General features: G+C 51.0%; 2 protein-coding genes across 2 annotated transcripts; one reads left to right on the plus strand and one right to left on the minus strand.

Moving 5' to 3' along the window:
* Positions 1 to 168: 168 nt before the first annotated feature.
* Znf557 (zinc finger protein 557) lies at positions 169 to 10,981 on the minus strand. The gene is made up of 8 exons (XM_042693574.1): positions 10,808 to 10,981; positions 9,731 to 9,804; positions 6,512 to 6,620; positions 5,944 to 6,032; positions 5,547 to 5,673; positions 3,315 to 3,410; positions 2,355 to 2,437; positions 169 to 966 (listed from the first exon to the last, which is right to left on the minus strand). Exons 3-8 carry the CDS (start codon positions 6,540 to 6,542, stop codon positions 184 to 186), a joined length of 1,209 nt encoding a protein of 402 aa, XP_042549508.1. The 5' UTR covers positions 6,543 to 6,620; positions 9,731 to 9,804; positions 10,808 to 10,981; the 3' UTR covers positions 169 to 183.
* Positions 10,982 to 14,329: 3,348 nt separating this feature from the next.
* Positions 14,330 to 14,893, plus strand: LOC122119924 (methyl-CpG-binding domain protein 3-like 1). Its single transcript, XM_042693975.1, has one exon. It carries the CDS (start codon positions 14,330 to 14,332, stop codon positions 14,891 to 14,893), a length of 564 nt encoding a protein of 187 aa, XP_042549909.1.
* Positions 14,894 to 15,560: the final 667 nt, after the last annotated feature.

A 15,560-nucleotide genomic window follows, 5' to 3' on the forward strand; every position in this document is an offset into this window, starting at 1 on the left:
GGTGGGGGGCAGCGCTATGAACTGCGTTCTTATGAAGGAGGCGGCGGCAGCTTCCTCAGTGGCCTCCGTGCCATGGCCGCCTCCCGGGAGACCTGGAGCTTTGGCTGAGCCTCCCTGAGTGCCCGCGCTCAGCGCGAGCCCGTACGTGTTTGCGTGGGGGCGGGGGGGGGGGGGGAGGACGGGTCAGGTCCACTGGCTATGCAGCCGCTGGTGCACAGAGAGGTAGGAGTTGCTGGTGAAGGCCTTGCCGCAGTGCGCGCATGCGTAGGGCTTTTCCCCGGTGTGCGTGCGCACGTGCTTCTTGACCGCCGAGAGGTTGTTGAAGGCCTTGCCGCAGTCGGCGCATGCGTAGGGCTTCTCCCCGGTGTGCGTGCGCTTGTGCACCGTCAGTGAGAAGCTGCTGCTGAAGGCCTTGCCGCAGTGCGCGCATGCGTAGGGCTTCTCCCCAGTGTGCGTGCGCGCGTGCTGCGTCAGGTACGAGCTCTTGCGGAAGGCTTTGCCGCAGAGGCGGCAGGCGAAGGGCTTCTCGCCGGTGTGCACGCTGCGGTGGCCGGTCAGCGAGGACCGGGTGCTGAAGGCCTTGCCGCACTGGCGGCACTCGTGGTGGCTCTCCCCGCCGTGCGTGCGCGTGTGGCTCTTGAGGTTGCAGCTGGTGCGGAAGACGTGGGAGCACTGGCCGCAGGCGTAGGGCTTCTCCCCGGTGTGGATGCGCACGTGCAGCCGCAGCGACGACGGGTCGCTGAAGGCCTTGCCGCAGTGGCGGCAGGCGAACGGCTTCTCCCCGTTGTGGATCCGCCGGTGGATGGTCAGGTACGAGCGGCTGCTGAAGGCCTTGCCGCACTCGGTGCAGCCGTACGGCTTCTCGCCCGTGTGGGTCCGCTGGTGCTGGGTCAGGTTGGACTTGGTGCTGAACACCTTAAAACACTGGCTGCATTCGTTGACGTTCGCCCTGCCATGGCCGCTGTCCTGCCGGGTAAGGGATGCGGGCTGTCATTTTGTGCTACTTGGTGTAGAACATGAATGCTCCCCGCTCCCCTCCAACTGATGATGGATGCTTTCTCTGGTGGGCCCTCTGGTGCCTGAGTAAGGCTCTAGTCCTGGTGAAGCCATTAGCTTTATTATTATTATTATTTTATTTTATTTTTTTTTGGTCGGTCGTGGGGCTTGAACTCTGGGCCTGGGCGCTGTCCCTCAGCTCTTCAGCTCAAGGCGAGTGCTCTACCACTTGAGCCACAGCGCCACTTCCGGTTTTCTGGTGGTTTATTGGAGATAGGAGTCTCACGGTCTCTCCTGCCCGGGCTGGCTTTGAACTGCGATCCTCAGATCTCAGCCTCCTGAGTAGCTAGGATTACAGGCGTGAGCCACCAGCGCCCGGCTCTTTATTATTATTATTATTTGTTTGTGGGGCTTGAACTCTGGGCCTGGGCGCTGTCCCTCAGCTCTTCAGCTCAAGGCTAGCGCTCTACCACTTGAGCCACAGCGCCACCTCTGGCCTTTTCTGTTTATGTGGTGCTGAGGAATCGAACCCAGGGCCTCATGCATGCAAGGCAAGCACTCTACCACTGAGCCACCTTCCCAGCCCCAGCTTTAATTTAAAATGATGTTTGACGTCAGTAGCCTATCTTAGCTACTGGGGAGGCTGAGATCTGAGGAGTGTGGTTCGAAGCTAGCCTGGGCAGGGAAGTCTGTGAGATTCTTGTTTCCAATAAACACCCCCACCCCCCCCCAAAAAAAAAAAACAAAGGGAAAAAGCTCAGGGAATAACATCCAGCGTCTGAGTTCAAACCCCAGGATCATTGTGCGTGGGGTACACACATGTGCACACATGCACACACAAGTTTTGCTATAAGTTGCTTAAGTATGACATTTTCTAATTGATTTAAGACCCATGTATGTTTCAAACTGCCAAAATAGGAGTGAAAATATTTACTTGTGGAAACCTTCAGTGAAGAAGTCTGGCGCTCACACTCTTTAGTAAAATCACCAGTGTCACACCACTTTTTCATGTATAAATGTGACATTCCCACAATGACTCTGCACACTTTGTCTTTCTGACTTTTTTTTTTTTTTGTCGGTCGTGGGGCTTGAACTCTGGGCTTGGGCACTGTCCTTATGCTCTTCAGCTCAAGGTGAGCGCTTTACTGCTTGAGCCACAGCACCACTACCGGTTTTCTAGTGGTTTATTGGAGATAAGAGTCTCATGGACTTTCCTGCCTGGGCTGGCTTTGAACCGCAATCCTCAGATCTCAGCCTCCTGAGTAGTTAGGATTATAGGCGTGAGCCACTGGTGCCCAGCTCTTTCTGACTTTTGACATTACTATGGGGAACCATAGATCATCCATGCTAAGTCTTACTGTTTTCCCACGTTTAGACTGCTGTCTTCTAAAAACATGCTTTTCAGGACTTAGCCATTTGGCTTGAAGGGCATGCTCCAACTCTGAAACAGAATGAAAAGAATTTAGGTTGATGGAGAAAAAGAAATGATTGAGTGAACCCATTAGTGAGGTCCACTCTGAGAAATTACTTCCAGGGATATTTGCAATGAAGGGGAGATTTTAGGTACTTCTTTTTTAAATGACTATTTGCAGGGTGCTGGTAGCCCACACGTATAATCCTAGGTACTCAGGAGGCAGATCTGAGGATCAAGGTTCAAAGCCATCCTGGGCAGGAAAGTCTGTGAGACTCTTATCTCCAATTAACCACTCAAAAACCAGAAGGTGCTGTGGGTCAAAGTGATAGAGCACTAGCCTTGAGCACAAGAATTCAGGGACAGTGCCCAGGCACTGAGTTCAAGCCCCATGACTGACCCCCAAAAAAGGTCTCTCAAGACAAGTCTTGGTTGCTCATGCTTGTAATCCTAGCTATTCAGGAGGCTGAGATTTGAGAATTATGATTAGAAGCCAGCCAGGGCAGGAAAGCTCCTGACACTCATCTCTAATTAACCACCAGAAAATCAGAAGTGGAGCTGTGGCTCAAAGTGGTAGGGTGCCAGCCTTGAGCAAGAAAAGCTCAGGGACAGAGCCTAGGCCCTGAGTTCAAGCCCCAGTACTGGTACCAAAAAGAACAAAAAACAAAACAAACTGAGCTTGCGAAGAGAGTGACAAGAAGGCTCCTAGGTTGCAAGCTGGGACTTAACCTTCCAGAAGGAGAGAGCTGTTCCTCTCCCTCTCCCCAGAAGCCACAGATGACGAGGAGAGCTGAAAGCACCGTACCATTGTGTTCCTTCCATCTCCATCCGAAAAGAGCACAGGTCCCCAGTGGATGCTAGGATGTTCTGACTCCTTCGCCCCGTGTGGTCCCTTGCAGGCGCTTACCTGCACAGGTGTCTTGGACAACTCCACTCTCCTCTGTCCCCACCTGGGGACAGAGTTCCAACTGGGCAGCCAGGCTGGGCACATCAACATGGCACCCTGCAGATGGAGAGAAAAAAAGCGATGGAGGGAGGTGGTTCAGGGCAACATCTCCATGCAGGGCAGGCCGACATTTGGAGGATGGAAGTATGGCTTTAGAGCAGGGAGTAGTTCTGCTGGATAGTAATGAGAGTAAGAACCTTCCTGAGGACCAAGAAGGCAGGACTCAGTACTACTTCACTCAGTACTCAGGGTGATGGGACAGGCACAGTCCTTGCTAAAGCCCAAGGACAAGTCCTCAACTGTGGGCCAGGAAGAATAGGAAGTCAGGGCAAAAAAGAGATCCAGTCCACAGAGGAGGACATGAGGCAGTGCTGTAGGTGGGGACCACAGTTCCCTCCCCCCCCCCCCCACTGTTCCTCTGGCATGCACAAACAGAGGGACATCAGGGGCTCGAGAAATACTTGGGAAAAGCTGCAGCAACTGGGTGCTGGTGGCTCATGCCTGTACTCCTAGCTACTCAGGAGGCTGAGATCTGAGGATCATGGTCCAAAGCCAACCCTGGGCAGAAAAGTCTAACCTCTTATCTCCAGTGAACCACCAGAAAACCTGGAAGTGGAACTATGGCTCAAAGTGGTACAATACTAGCCTTGAGCAAAAGAACTTGGGGATAGTTTCCAGGCCCTGAGTTCAAGCCCAAGACTGGGAAATAGCCACAGCAGTAGAGTTGGTGATGTGGGGGCTACAAAGCCTGTCCTCCCCCTTCCAAGCAGGAAGTCTGGAAACTTCCCCAGAGTAGGCAGCAAGGAATGGGATGGTGAACAAGTAGCAGAATGTGGGCCAGAGAACTTGATGGTGATGTTGTAAATGACCTGTGCCCACCATCTTTCCTCCACTCTGAGATGAGAGTACAATACAAAACACAGAGGTTCACCCCAGTCAGCGACAACCTGTTCCTGATCTACAGGTTCACTAGACTTTGCCTTCTTTGCCTTCAGTAGGCCTTGCAATAGCCAATAAGGATATGGATGATCCTAGGGCACCCATCATGGGGGAATGCAAGCCAGAACAATGCTACGTGTGTTTCTGTGTTGGGACGGCCATGATCAGAAGGAATTGGAAGATGGGGGACACAAACTCTTGTGTGCTACGGGAAGGAAAGCGGGGGTGGCCTCCACCAAAAAGCCTGCCAGTGCCTCAAACTGGTGAAACACAGATGTCATAGGAAGGGAAGGGAAGGCAGGAAAACAAAAGCTTGTGCTCAAGATTCACAGCTGCCCCAAAGAATGGGTAAGCCTGGTATGTTATGGCCATATGATGGAATAATATCAACCACGAAAAGGAATGCGATGAGTATGTGCTATATCAGTTAACCCTTTAAAATAGCATGTTGTGTGATAGAAATCAGATACAAAGTTCTTGTGTTTTGTGACTCTATTTGATAAAGCGTTCTGAACAGCAAGCCCACAGTCAGAGGACAGTGAAGTGCTAGCAAGTGGGAAAGTTTCTCCCAAAGCTGTCTTAGTCTTTAACTGCCCACATAATAAAATGCTCAAGGCTGGGTACTTTATAATGAAAAAAGGTTATCTGTGGATCAGGATTCTGGTGTGTGGAGCACTATTCTTGAGTGAAAGCTCAGGGACAGTATCCAGGCTCTTGAGTTCAAGCCCCATGACCACCACCACCACCAAGAAAACTGAATAGGTCCCTGAGTCCTGACCCACTCACTGCCAGGAAACAGTCCCTGTCCAGTCATCTCACAGTATGCCTACCCCTTCTACTGGAGAGAGAGAGAGAGAGTGTGTGTGTGTGTGTGTGTGTGTGTGAATCTTGCTAGGCAGGAATTCTACAACTTGAGCCAGTTTTGGGTAAGATCTTGGACTTGCTGCTTGGGGCCAGTCTCCCACCTCAGTCCTCCTACCGGTGCCTCTACTGAGCTTGTGCCCACCACACTTGCCTCTGAGGCCTCACCTCTTCGACATTCCAGGACCTCAGTACTGTTTTCTAGGAGGAGGGGTTAGCAAAGGTTCCAGCGGAGGACCACAGCGAAACCACAGCAGGGCAATGGCAACGTCCTGTAGTTACAGTGGGGTCTACCCTGCGGGCATATCGCTGAGCAACTCAAATGTGTGAACTCTCCCTCTATAGATGAGAAAGGTGAGTTGTGTCATGGATGTGGGGCGTGGCTCCTCTCACCCAGAGAGACCAGGTTGCGGCAATTCTCCAGCATCACCTCACTGTACAGCGTCCTCTGCCAAGTGTCCAGCAGGGCCCACTCCTCCTGGCTGAACTCCACAGCCACGTCCTTGAAGGTCACAAGGTCCTATGGCATTGCACATGTCCCAGCTCAGTCCCGGAGCCTGCTGGGGAGGCCCCAGTGCCCCTCTGCATGGGCAGTGCAGTGTCCCAGAATGTCCCTTCCCACACAACCCACCTCCCTCGGGTACAGAGGAGGGATGATTGGGGATGAATGAATGATTCCTTGAGTGGAGGACATGGTGGCTTACTCTGACCTCCAAGGAGACCTGCTAGGCCTGGGGACTCAACAGGCCCTGCTTTCCCCATGAGATGGGAGAAGGAAGTGTCTACTCACACGTGTCCAGCCCATGAGGACCTCGCTGGCCAGCCTCTCCTTCCCCAGGCCTTCTTTCTGGAGAGAGGCCAGGTATAGGTGAGGCTGAGCTGCCGAAGAGGAATGAGTTAGAATACTCTAAGCTGCTCTGTGTTCTGACACTGCTCTCCTCACCTGTGACTCAACTCATTTCTTTACCCCTACTGTCTTCCCCTTGACCCCCACATTCAGCCCCACATACTCATTTCCCCTACTCACACATGCACACACCTCCAACCTGGCACAACCTCCACCTGATGTTTTGAAACCCAGCTATAAAACTGTGCAAATCCTGGACACCCCTGGGAGCAGGTCATTGCTACTGGGCAGAGGGGGAACAGGTTTCCAGGGGCCCATGGGGGGTCCCTTTCAGAAGGTCTGACATATTCCAGAGCTGGCTCATCGCAGACACCCACCACACAAGTCCAAGGCCTAAGATCGCTCTCCAGCCCTGTGGTCTTGGGGGCTGCTGTGCTGTTGTCCTGCCTCCTACTTAGCCCCCATCTGGCCTCTCTTGGGGGTCTAGGCCTTCAAGCACCCAGAGTCTCACCACAAGTTGGGAGCAGGACTGCAGCTGTCATCTTGCGACTCCGATGGCAGAGCTACTGACCACAGGGCAGAGGTGGAGGGAAGACGTCCTGGGACCCCCAGGGACACCCCTAGAATAGACAGGACATCCACATGGCCGCCTGTGCTGCCGCTCACGTGTGTGCGTGCACGGCGCATGCGCACACACACACACACACACCACACACACACACACACCACACACACCACACACACACACACCACACACACACACACCACACACACACACACCACACACACACACACACACACACACACACACACACACACACACACACACACACACACACACGAAGGATGGCACAGCCCACCCATGTCCGTGACACTAGCAGTGACTATCACTGCCCTGCTGGCTTCGAAGACCTTGGCTTTACCAAGTCACAGCACCAACTCCACACCGAACAAGTGGTCCCTGCAGACTTGGAACCAAGGCCCATCTTTCTGGGTGAGGGCAGAGACCTTCACCCAGGGCCTTAGGCCTGCTCTCCATAGCCTAGGTCCACTCTGCTTGTGGCAGCCTCTGCCTCAGTAGCTCTAAGTCACTTTCAGGGGTGAACCTGAGGAAAGGGCTGGAAGGCTCTGCAGCTGCTCTGGGGCAGCTGTGGGGAGAATACTTAGCAGCACTGCCCAGGCCCATGGCCCCCGTGAGTGAGACCTTGGGGGTGATTTCCAGGAGATGGTAGGCCTCAGATGTGTAGCCCTTGCAGGCTGTTCCCAAATCAGAATCTTCCCCAGCCACTCCTGAATTCCTCACCCACAAACGCTGTCAGAGAAACCAGTGGTTACTGTTGGCTTCACTAAGGTGTAGGGGTCTTACACAACAACAGAGCAAATCACCTCCCTTGTGGCTTGACCTCAACCTGTGATCCTCCCTATCTCAGCCTCTGGATCAGCTAAGATGACAGGGGAGGGGGGCCGCCACCCCCAGCTCCAAGCAGGGGTTTCTTTCCCTCACTGCCTGGCCTCTTCCTCACCCAGCCAACGTTTCTGTCTCTTCCCCTCATCTTCCACTAGCTCCTCACACCTGGCCACCGCTACCTCCAGGACCACAACGTGGCAGCTCCGGCAGTCCCCTGTGCTCCACCACAGTGGCTATTTTCACATGTCCTGTCAGCAAAGCCCAGGGGACCACAGCCTCTGGGAACAAGGGCCCAAGGACAGGTGCAAGGCTGAACAAAGTTACAGAAGCCTGCCCTCCTCTTCCTGATTCCTGGCCTTGGTGAAGCATATGTGGACTTGTTCACTGTGGCATTACTTCACTTGTTCTTTGGGGCATTACATGTTCACAGTGGCATTATTTCACTGGAGCATTACTTAGAACAGATAACAATGGCCAATCCTGTGGCCATCAAAAGGAAACATGGGCTTTCTCCAGAGGAGAAACATGTAACCAGTAAGACAAACACAAACCTGCAAAAATCTTTACTGATGAAGACAATCACCTCTGGTCAATTTAAGGGGAACCATGCACAGTAGAGGAACAACAGTGTATACGGAGAGCTTCCTCCTATGTAGTCACAGGACAAAATACAGCCCTGTAAGACCAGCTTCTTGGGGTCTTGGTGAGCTCTGTGTGTCCCAAAGAAGAAATCAAGGAGGGAGGGAACATGGTGCAGGAATGGGCTTGGACCCCAACAGTGGATTTTGGGCCACATGGAGAAACAGTCACAGACTCCTGGACTTCTGGGAAGACAGGTAAGCAACCACTTCCTGCCACCAATAAGGTGCACACCTGAGTTCTAGTCCCAGGCCTGTGTGAGTGTGTCCTTCCTCTGCAGATGGAAGACTTAATCAGGTGCACATGCTTTCCTAGAATGACACAGATGGCATTCTAAGGGTCCTTGTAAGAGGAGAGTCAAGGGAAGCAGGTGTTTTGAAGGTGAGGGATAGAAGGAGAGAGAGAAAAAAGGAGAGAGATCTGAGAATGGCACTGTGATAGCTTTAAAGTTGGAGGAGGGAGCTACAAAGCCATGGAATGCCCTGGTTGTCTAGGCCTGCTCTAGTTTGAACACTGTATGCCTTCTGTCCTGAGTGAATAGAGGCAGTTGATCATCCTAAATTCTGTAACCCAAGACTATGCATTCCATGGTAGGCAACTATTATCTCAAGAATGTAAAAGGAAAGCGATGGCAGTGAATCTTGTCTGTAATCCCAGCTATTTGGGATATGCAAATAAAAAGGATGCTGGTTTGAGGTCAGTCCAGGCAAAAAGTGAGGCTCTATCTCAAAGAACAGCTGGGCATGGTAATCCCACACTTGTGAGTCCAGCTACATGGGAGCCACAGGTTGGAGGACTGAGGTCTGAGGCCAGATGTAAGCAAAACCAAAAGACTATTTGAAAAATGACAGAAAAGTGGCTAGATGCTGGATGTGCACCTGTACTCCTAGCTACTCAGGAGGCTGAGATCCTAGGATCACAGTTCAAAGCCAGCTTAGCTAAGGAGTCCTTGAGACTCTTATCTCTAGTTAACCAGCAAAAAACTGGAAGTAGAGCTGAGGTCCAAGTGGTAGCCTTGAGCAAAAGAGCTCAGAGACAGAACCCAGATCCCTAGTTCAAGAAATGAACTGGGTGTGGGCTTAGAAAACAGAATGGACTTGGGGTGTGGCTCAGGAGGTAGAGCATTTGCTCACCGAGAGCGCAGAGTTCAAATCCAAATCTCTCTCTCTCTCTCTCTCTCTCTCACACACACACACACACACACACACACACAGAGTATATAAAAACTAGAAAGAAAATAGAAATAAGGCAATGAGATGTGGCTTTGAGGCAGAGCACTTGTCTGGTGTATATAAGGTCCTGGAGTCTATCTGTAGGATTGTTTAAAAAACCAAAACCAAACTGTTGGTATCAGTACAGATGTCTGCAATTCTAGCTACTTAGGAGGCTGAGATCTGAGGATCATTGTTAGAGGCCAGCACAGAAAGGACAATCTATGAGACTGTTATCTCCATTTATCTATATCCAGAAGTAGAGCTGTGGTTCAAGTGGTAGAGTACTAGCCTTGAGCACCAAAGCTCAGGCAAAGTGCCCAGGCTCTGAGTTCAAGTCCCAGGATGGGTGCAAGCTCACACACACAAACACACAACCTTCAGGCCTATAGCTCCTCATAGTTATAGCTCCAGCACAAGCAAAGCCAGTTCTCAGGTTCTTGGAACAATCCAAGTTCTGTATGGTCCTTACCTGGACACATGAAACTTAGATCAGTGAGCCCTGGCTTCAACACAAATCTGAGCTTGAATGATGAGCTCCTTGACCTGAAAAATGAAATGTACAAAGGTGACTTCTGACATTTTAATTGGTAGTAATGAGTTTTTAATAGGAAAAAACTTTTATTCTTTTTATATTACCTGTGTGATGTTTAGTATGATGTAATAGAAGCCCACTGCCTGACAGGACTTTCCTGATCCTTGTGTGTGTGTGTGTGTGTGTGTGTGTGTGTGTGTGTGTGTGTATGTGTGTGTGTGTGTGTGTGTGTGTATAGTAAAGATACTGTACAGAGGGGTTACAGTTACATGAGTAAGGTAATGAGTACATTTCCTATTGAGTTTTGTTACCTCCTGTTTTCCCTCTACCATTCTTTTCCTCCCCACCTCTCCAACTCCTCCATCCCCCCACCAAGTTGTAAAGTTCGTTTTCAACATTGTGTCTTGTACATCAGGCCTCATTGTTACAATGGATCAACCTGTATCCTTATTTCAGGCCCGGGCTGAGGACAGCAGAGAGCAGCTGAAGGCTGTGTTTCTGACTTGCTCAACTCCTTTGGCTGGGAGGAGAGAGAGCCCAGGGTGATATCAGATGCTGCAAACTCGTCACTTAGAGGCCTTAGCAGTGAGGGCGCTGCACCAACACAGTTTACATAGTTCTCCCAGAACCTGACACTTAAAAAAAACTTGACAGTGGAATTTCCAAACTTTGCACTGCCGAAATTCTTTGCTGGGGGGCGGGGTGGGTTTGCACTGGCTAAATAACAAGCAATGTCCCCAGGCTTGGCCAGGGTCCCTGGGGGTGGCTGACTCCCCTCGGGGTGCAGACACACCCTCCGGGGTGCAGACTGGCCCCCTGGAGTGCTCTCAGTCTCCGGGGTGCAGACTCCCCGGGTGAGGGCAGCGCCGAGTCCCAAGCGGAGGAGACCCGGGCGGACCAGGGCGAGTAGCGCCTGAGGCCTCAGCGGGAGGAACCGGGGCTCCCGGGAGGGACCCGGGGACGCGGAGCCGGCGGCCTGGGGTAACACGCCCCTCCTCCCCCTTTCTCGCTCACCGCGTCCGGGTCCACCCGGGGCTCGCAGCGCGTCCACCCGCTCTGGTCGCCACAGGGCTGTCCGCCGACCGCCCCGCGCTTCCGCTGCCAGCCGTGGGCGGCTCTCCCCGCTGTCAACTTCCGGCTCTGGCTGTCAGTCGCGGGGAGACGTTGGGGGACTCGAGGGTAGGCGGGGAAGGTGATGACGGGCGGCGGCCGTGCCTCCTCCTCAGGTCCAGTTGTTGGGTTTACTCAGAAAGAGTGAGATTAGGCCCTGGGTTACTTCAGCACGGGAGAGCCCGGCCAGGGTTGGGGGCGAAGACCACTTCCGGGGCGGGACCAGTGTTTCGGGGCGGGGCTATTGGTAGGCGGGGGCGGAGCCAGTAATGGATGGAGACCAGAATTGGGCTTATCGGGACTGGGCGCGGTTCATATGGGCGTGGCTTGATAAGGGCGGGGCGTGGGGGGCGTTTAACTCCAGGGATGGCTGTGTAGGGATCCCTCTTAGTCCTTTACCCAGAGGTAACTGATTTCTCCTCTGCCTTCCAGACACGCAGGGTACTTGTATGTGTGTGTGTATTTGTGCCTGTGTATATGCTAGAATTAATGCCCATTGTGCTTCTCCTCAGGTACAGTTTCAGATCCTGGGATTATGGAACCAAATATAAAATTCCCTGCCCTCAGAAAACTTGCATTTTAACTGTGTTTGAGGGAGGGGATGGCCAAAGGGAGTGAGAGTGGACATGACAAATAAAGTGCATGGAGTGTTATTTTATTGACCCGTGGGAAGGAGGGGAAATGAGGGTTATTGTCTTGAGTCATCTTTCGGTTGATGCCTCCTGCCTTTCCTGAGAAACCAAATTACCTCCCAATTCTAGTTATTCAGACAGTGAGGCTTCTCTGTGCCCTGGCTTGCCAGGCCCTTGCTGGACTTAATCCCAGCTCCAACCTCTACAGTTCCAGCATGGTATCCGTATTTGAAGGAGTTCAGGTTGATGTAGGCAGTGAGGAGCCCTAGAGTGGGGAGCTGGGGTCCTCACTATCTGCACCAGCTTAACAGTGTGTAAATAGAACCAATCATACATCCTGCCACAGCTGGGCACTGGTGCCTCCAGCTACTCAGGAACGTACACAGAGAACTCTTGTCACTTTAGGTACAGAGGGTGTGGTTCCTGCGCTCTCTGTGGCCATGATAGGAGGTCTGGGATGGCCCCTGTCTGGAGCCATGAACTTGGCAGAGGAGGCAGGTCTCCGTGAAGAGTTGGATGCAAGTCTAGACCTCAGATCATGGAGCTCTGTGCTGACTTCAGCCTTCTTTGGGATGCCTCTCAAGGCTAGGGATGAGTAGTGAGGATGAAAGCTGAGGATCACCAGTTTGGACATATGTCTTTCCTGTTTTGTGTCCCCTTTCCCTCTCCTTCTCCCTCTGGTATTAGAGTTTGAACTCAAAGGCTAGAACTCATTCAGCTTATCTGTTCCTGGTTAGTGTTGAGCCATGCCCCCAGCTCTGGTTTTTGCTATTTGATTTGGACTTTCTGTCCAGGCTGACCTCAAACTATGATCTTCTTGATCTCAGCCTCCTGAATAGTTATGATGACAGGCATCAGTCTCCAGCCTCTAGCTTCTTTTTATCCTTTTGTGTCTTATGTCTTATGTCTTTATTTCTACCTCTTCCTCTTTCTTCTCCCTCCCGTTTCCTATTTCCTCCTCCTTCCTATCTCTCTCTGTCCTCTCTTTCCTCATTCTTCCTCCTTTTTGTTTTATTCTTTCCATCCCTCTCTCAAATATACCTGTTCCATATTTAGAGTTTACAGAATTCACAAATGTATCTGGGTTCTGGTGGCTCACACCTATAATCCCAGCTACTCAGGAAGTTGATATCTGAGAATCATGGTGTAAACCCAGCTAGGAAACTCCCTGAGACTCTTATCTACAATGAATCACCAAAAAGCCAGAAGTAGAGCTATGGTTCAAGTGGTAGAGCACCAGCCTTGAGCAAAAATAAGAAAGCTCAGGAACAGTGCGTAAGTCCTGAGTTCAAGCCCAAGGACTAGCACACATATTAAAAAAACAAAAAAAGATCCACAAATGTAAAGCAGAATTCAGGTCACTCCAAATATATATGAAAGCTTTCTCCTTGAAGATGGTGTCAGCTGACAGATGAATAGTTCCTTTCGGATCTAACAACAATAAAGGGCCATTGTGACCTTATTGGGGTGGGGAAGCAGCTGTGGAATGGTGATGTGCAGATGGAAGGTTGGAGATGGAAGGTTGTCCTGATCTGCAGACCTGGCAGGAGGTAAGAGATGAGAGAAAGATGAGGTAGAGGGGCCTGACCTCTGGGGTTTTGGGCTGAGCGGACTGGGAAGAAGGAAGTGGCTGGAGAGAGATCACAGGAAGGTGGGGCCAATGTGATCTCCAGGTTGTAGGGAGAAATGTAGGCATATTTAAATTAGGAAGGACATTGGGTGGGAACAGGAGAAGAGGAAAAAGTAGCACTCTGTTGGAATATGGAGGCCCTGAGGCTGTAAGAAGGAATGAGAGACTCATCCCAATTGGAGACTCAAGGAAATCTCAGTTAACTGGAGGGAAACATGAGAATCATTGGGAGATTATCACTGATTCAACCACTAGAACCCTCCCCCTCCCCCAGTTTCAACCTAGTAGTTTACAATTTCCCATTGAACTAGCACAGACATTTAAAGAGGATTGGACTGTACATGAAGAAAACACAACAGTAAAAGCAAGCAGAGCAAATCCAATCCAGGATCTGGGGAAACTCAATATGCCAACACATACAAAGAATGAGTATATGCCCAAGAGTGATAGATGAACTAGAAGGGAATAAGGAAAACATGGTACATAAGTACAATGGAGTATTATTCAGCCATGAAAAATGATGTCACTTGTAGAAGAATAGAGAAAACTGGAGATCATTATGTTAAAGCAAAATGATCCGGACTGAGGACAGATGTTTTATCAATATATGGATCTAGAGCTGTGAAGCAAGGGCTGTTTGGAAGTGAGAGCCAGTGAGGAGAGGGAAGGGCCAAGGAAGAGGATAAAAGGGGGTGACTATGATCTAAGTACTTAAAGCACACATATGACAAGAGATTAATGAAGCCTGGCACTGATGGTTCACACCTGTAATCCTAGCTACTCTGGAGGCTGAGATCTGAGGATTGCAGTTCAAAGCCAGCTTGGGCAGGAAAGCCTTTGAGATTCTTTATCTCCAATCAACCAGCAAAAAGCTGGAAGTAGAGCTGTGGCTCAAGTGGAGAGCACCAGCAAAGAGAGAGAGGTGGGGGGTCCTGAGTTCAAGATATCCCTGAGCCACACCTCCACTCTACTTGTTTGTTGCTGGTTCATTGGAGATGAGGCCCAGGGATTTTCTTTCCTGGGCTAGCTTTGAACTGGGATCCTCATATCTCAGTCCCTGGAGTAGCTAGGATCACAGGCATGAGCCCCATCACCCAGCGATCACTGATGATTTCCCATCCAACTTCCCAACTTGTCTGTTTATAGGGGTAGAGGAGGAATCTGATGGCGAAGATTTCTCAGAGGAAGCCAAATGACTGCACCCACCCACCTGACCCAAAGCCCTCCTTAGGCCTCTCCATCCCCCTGCGGATGTCCAGTCACTCCTTTAAGAGGCCAGTCACTAAAATTACATCATATCCGGACAACGAGGTTAGGTTCGACCACTGGGAGGAGAACTTAGAGAAACCCCAACAGGTGTGTTGGCAGAACAGGCTTCAAGGAGTCCAGGCCTACGGCAGTGTGGGTGATCTTTTAAGTACTTTGGATCTGGTCAAAGCTCTGCAGAAACACATCGCGGCAGGCACAGGTGCTTTGCTCGACCAAGCCGGGATGGCAGGTGTTCACGCTGGTCAGGCCTCATCGTTGCCCTTTGTGGAGATGATTCCGGCCAAAGCGGAGCTGCGTGTGCCACCGTTCCTCTGCAGAGAATTTCTGGTCACCGAGGAAGATATAAAGATCCAGGAAAAGAAGGTGAAGGCGGCCAGAGAGAGGCTGGCCCTAGCCCTGCTAGTAGATAGGCTGGCCAGCGAGGCGGAGATGCAGAAGAGACTGAGAAAGGAAAAATGATCGTCATTACCTACACCAAAATATCACAGAGGAAACAGAGTTGGGCTCTGGGGCAATGTCTCCTTGCAGAGTCTGGGATTGCTCTGGATTTGAGTTTCTTGAAACTTTACCATAAATATTTTTATTAAATCCCTTTATGTAACACAGAAGTAGACAGCAATTCCTTTCCTTTTCTTTCCCACTCCTCCCCTCCCCTCCCATCCCTTTCCCTTCCTCTTCCCTCTCCTTCCCTTCCCTTGCGTAACATGGAAAGTAGACAGTTGATTTCTTTTTTTTTTCCTTTTTTTTGGTCGGTTATGGGTCTTGAACTCTGGGCCTGGGCGCTGTCCCTGTGCTCTTCAGCTCAAGGCGAGAACTCTACCACTTGAGCCACAGCACCATTTTCGGTTTTCTAGTGGTTTTTATTGGAGATAAGAGTCACACGGACTTTCCTACCCGGGCTAACTTTGAACCGAGATCCTTAGATCTCAGCCTCCTGAGTAGCTAGGATTACAGGAGTGAGCCACCAGCATCCAGTGATCCCCACATTTAACGGATAGTTTGACTAGGTATGTAACTTAGGTTTTAGTGATTATCTTACCTTTTAAAATTTATAAATTTTTTTTTTGGTCAGTTGTGGGGCTTGAACTCTGGGCCTGGCACTGTCCTCAGCTCTTCAGCTCAAGGC

Source organism: Dipodomys spectabilis, unplaced genomic scaffold (assembly GCF_019054845.1).
Source record: "Dipodomys spectabilis isolate Male_0828 unplaced genomic scaffold, ASM1905484v1 ptg000173l, whole genome shotgun sequence".
NCBI lineage: Eukaryota > Metazoa > Chordata > Mammalia > Rodentia > Heteromyidae > Dipodomys > Dipodomys spectabilis.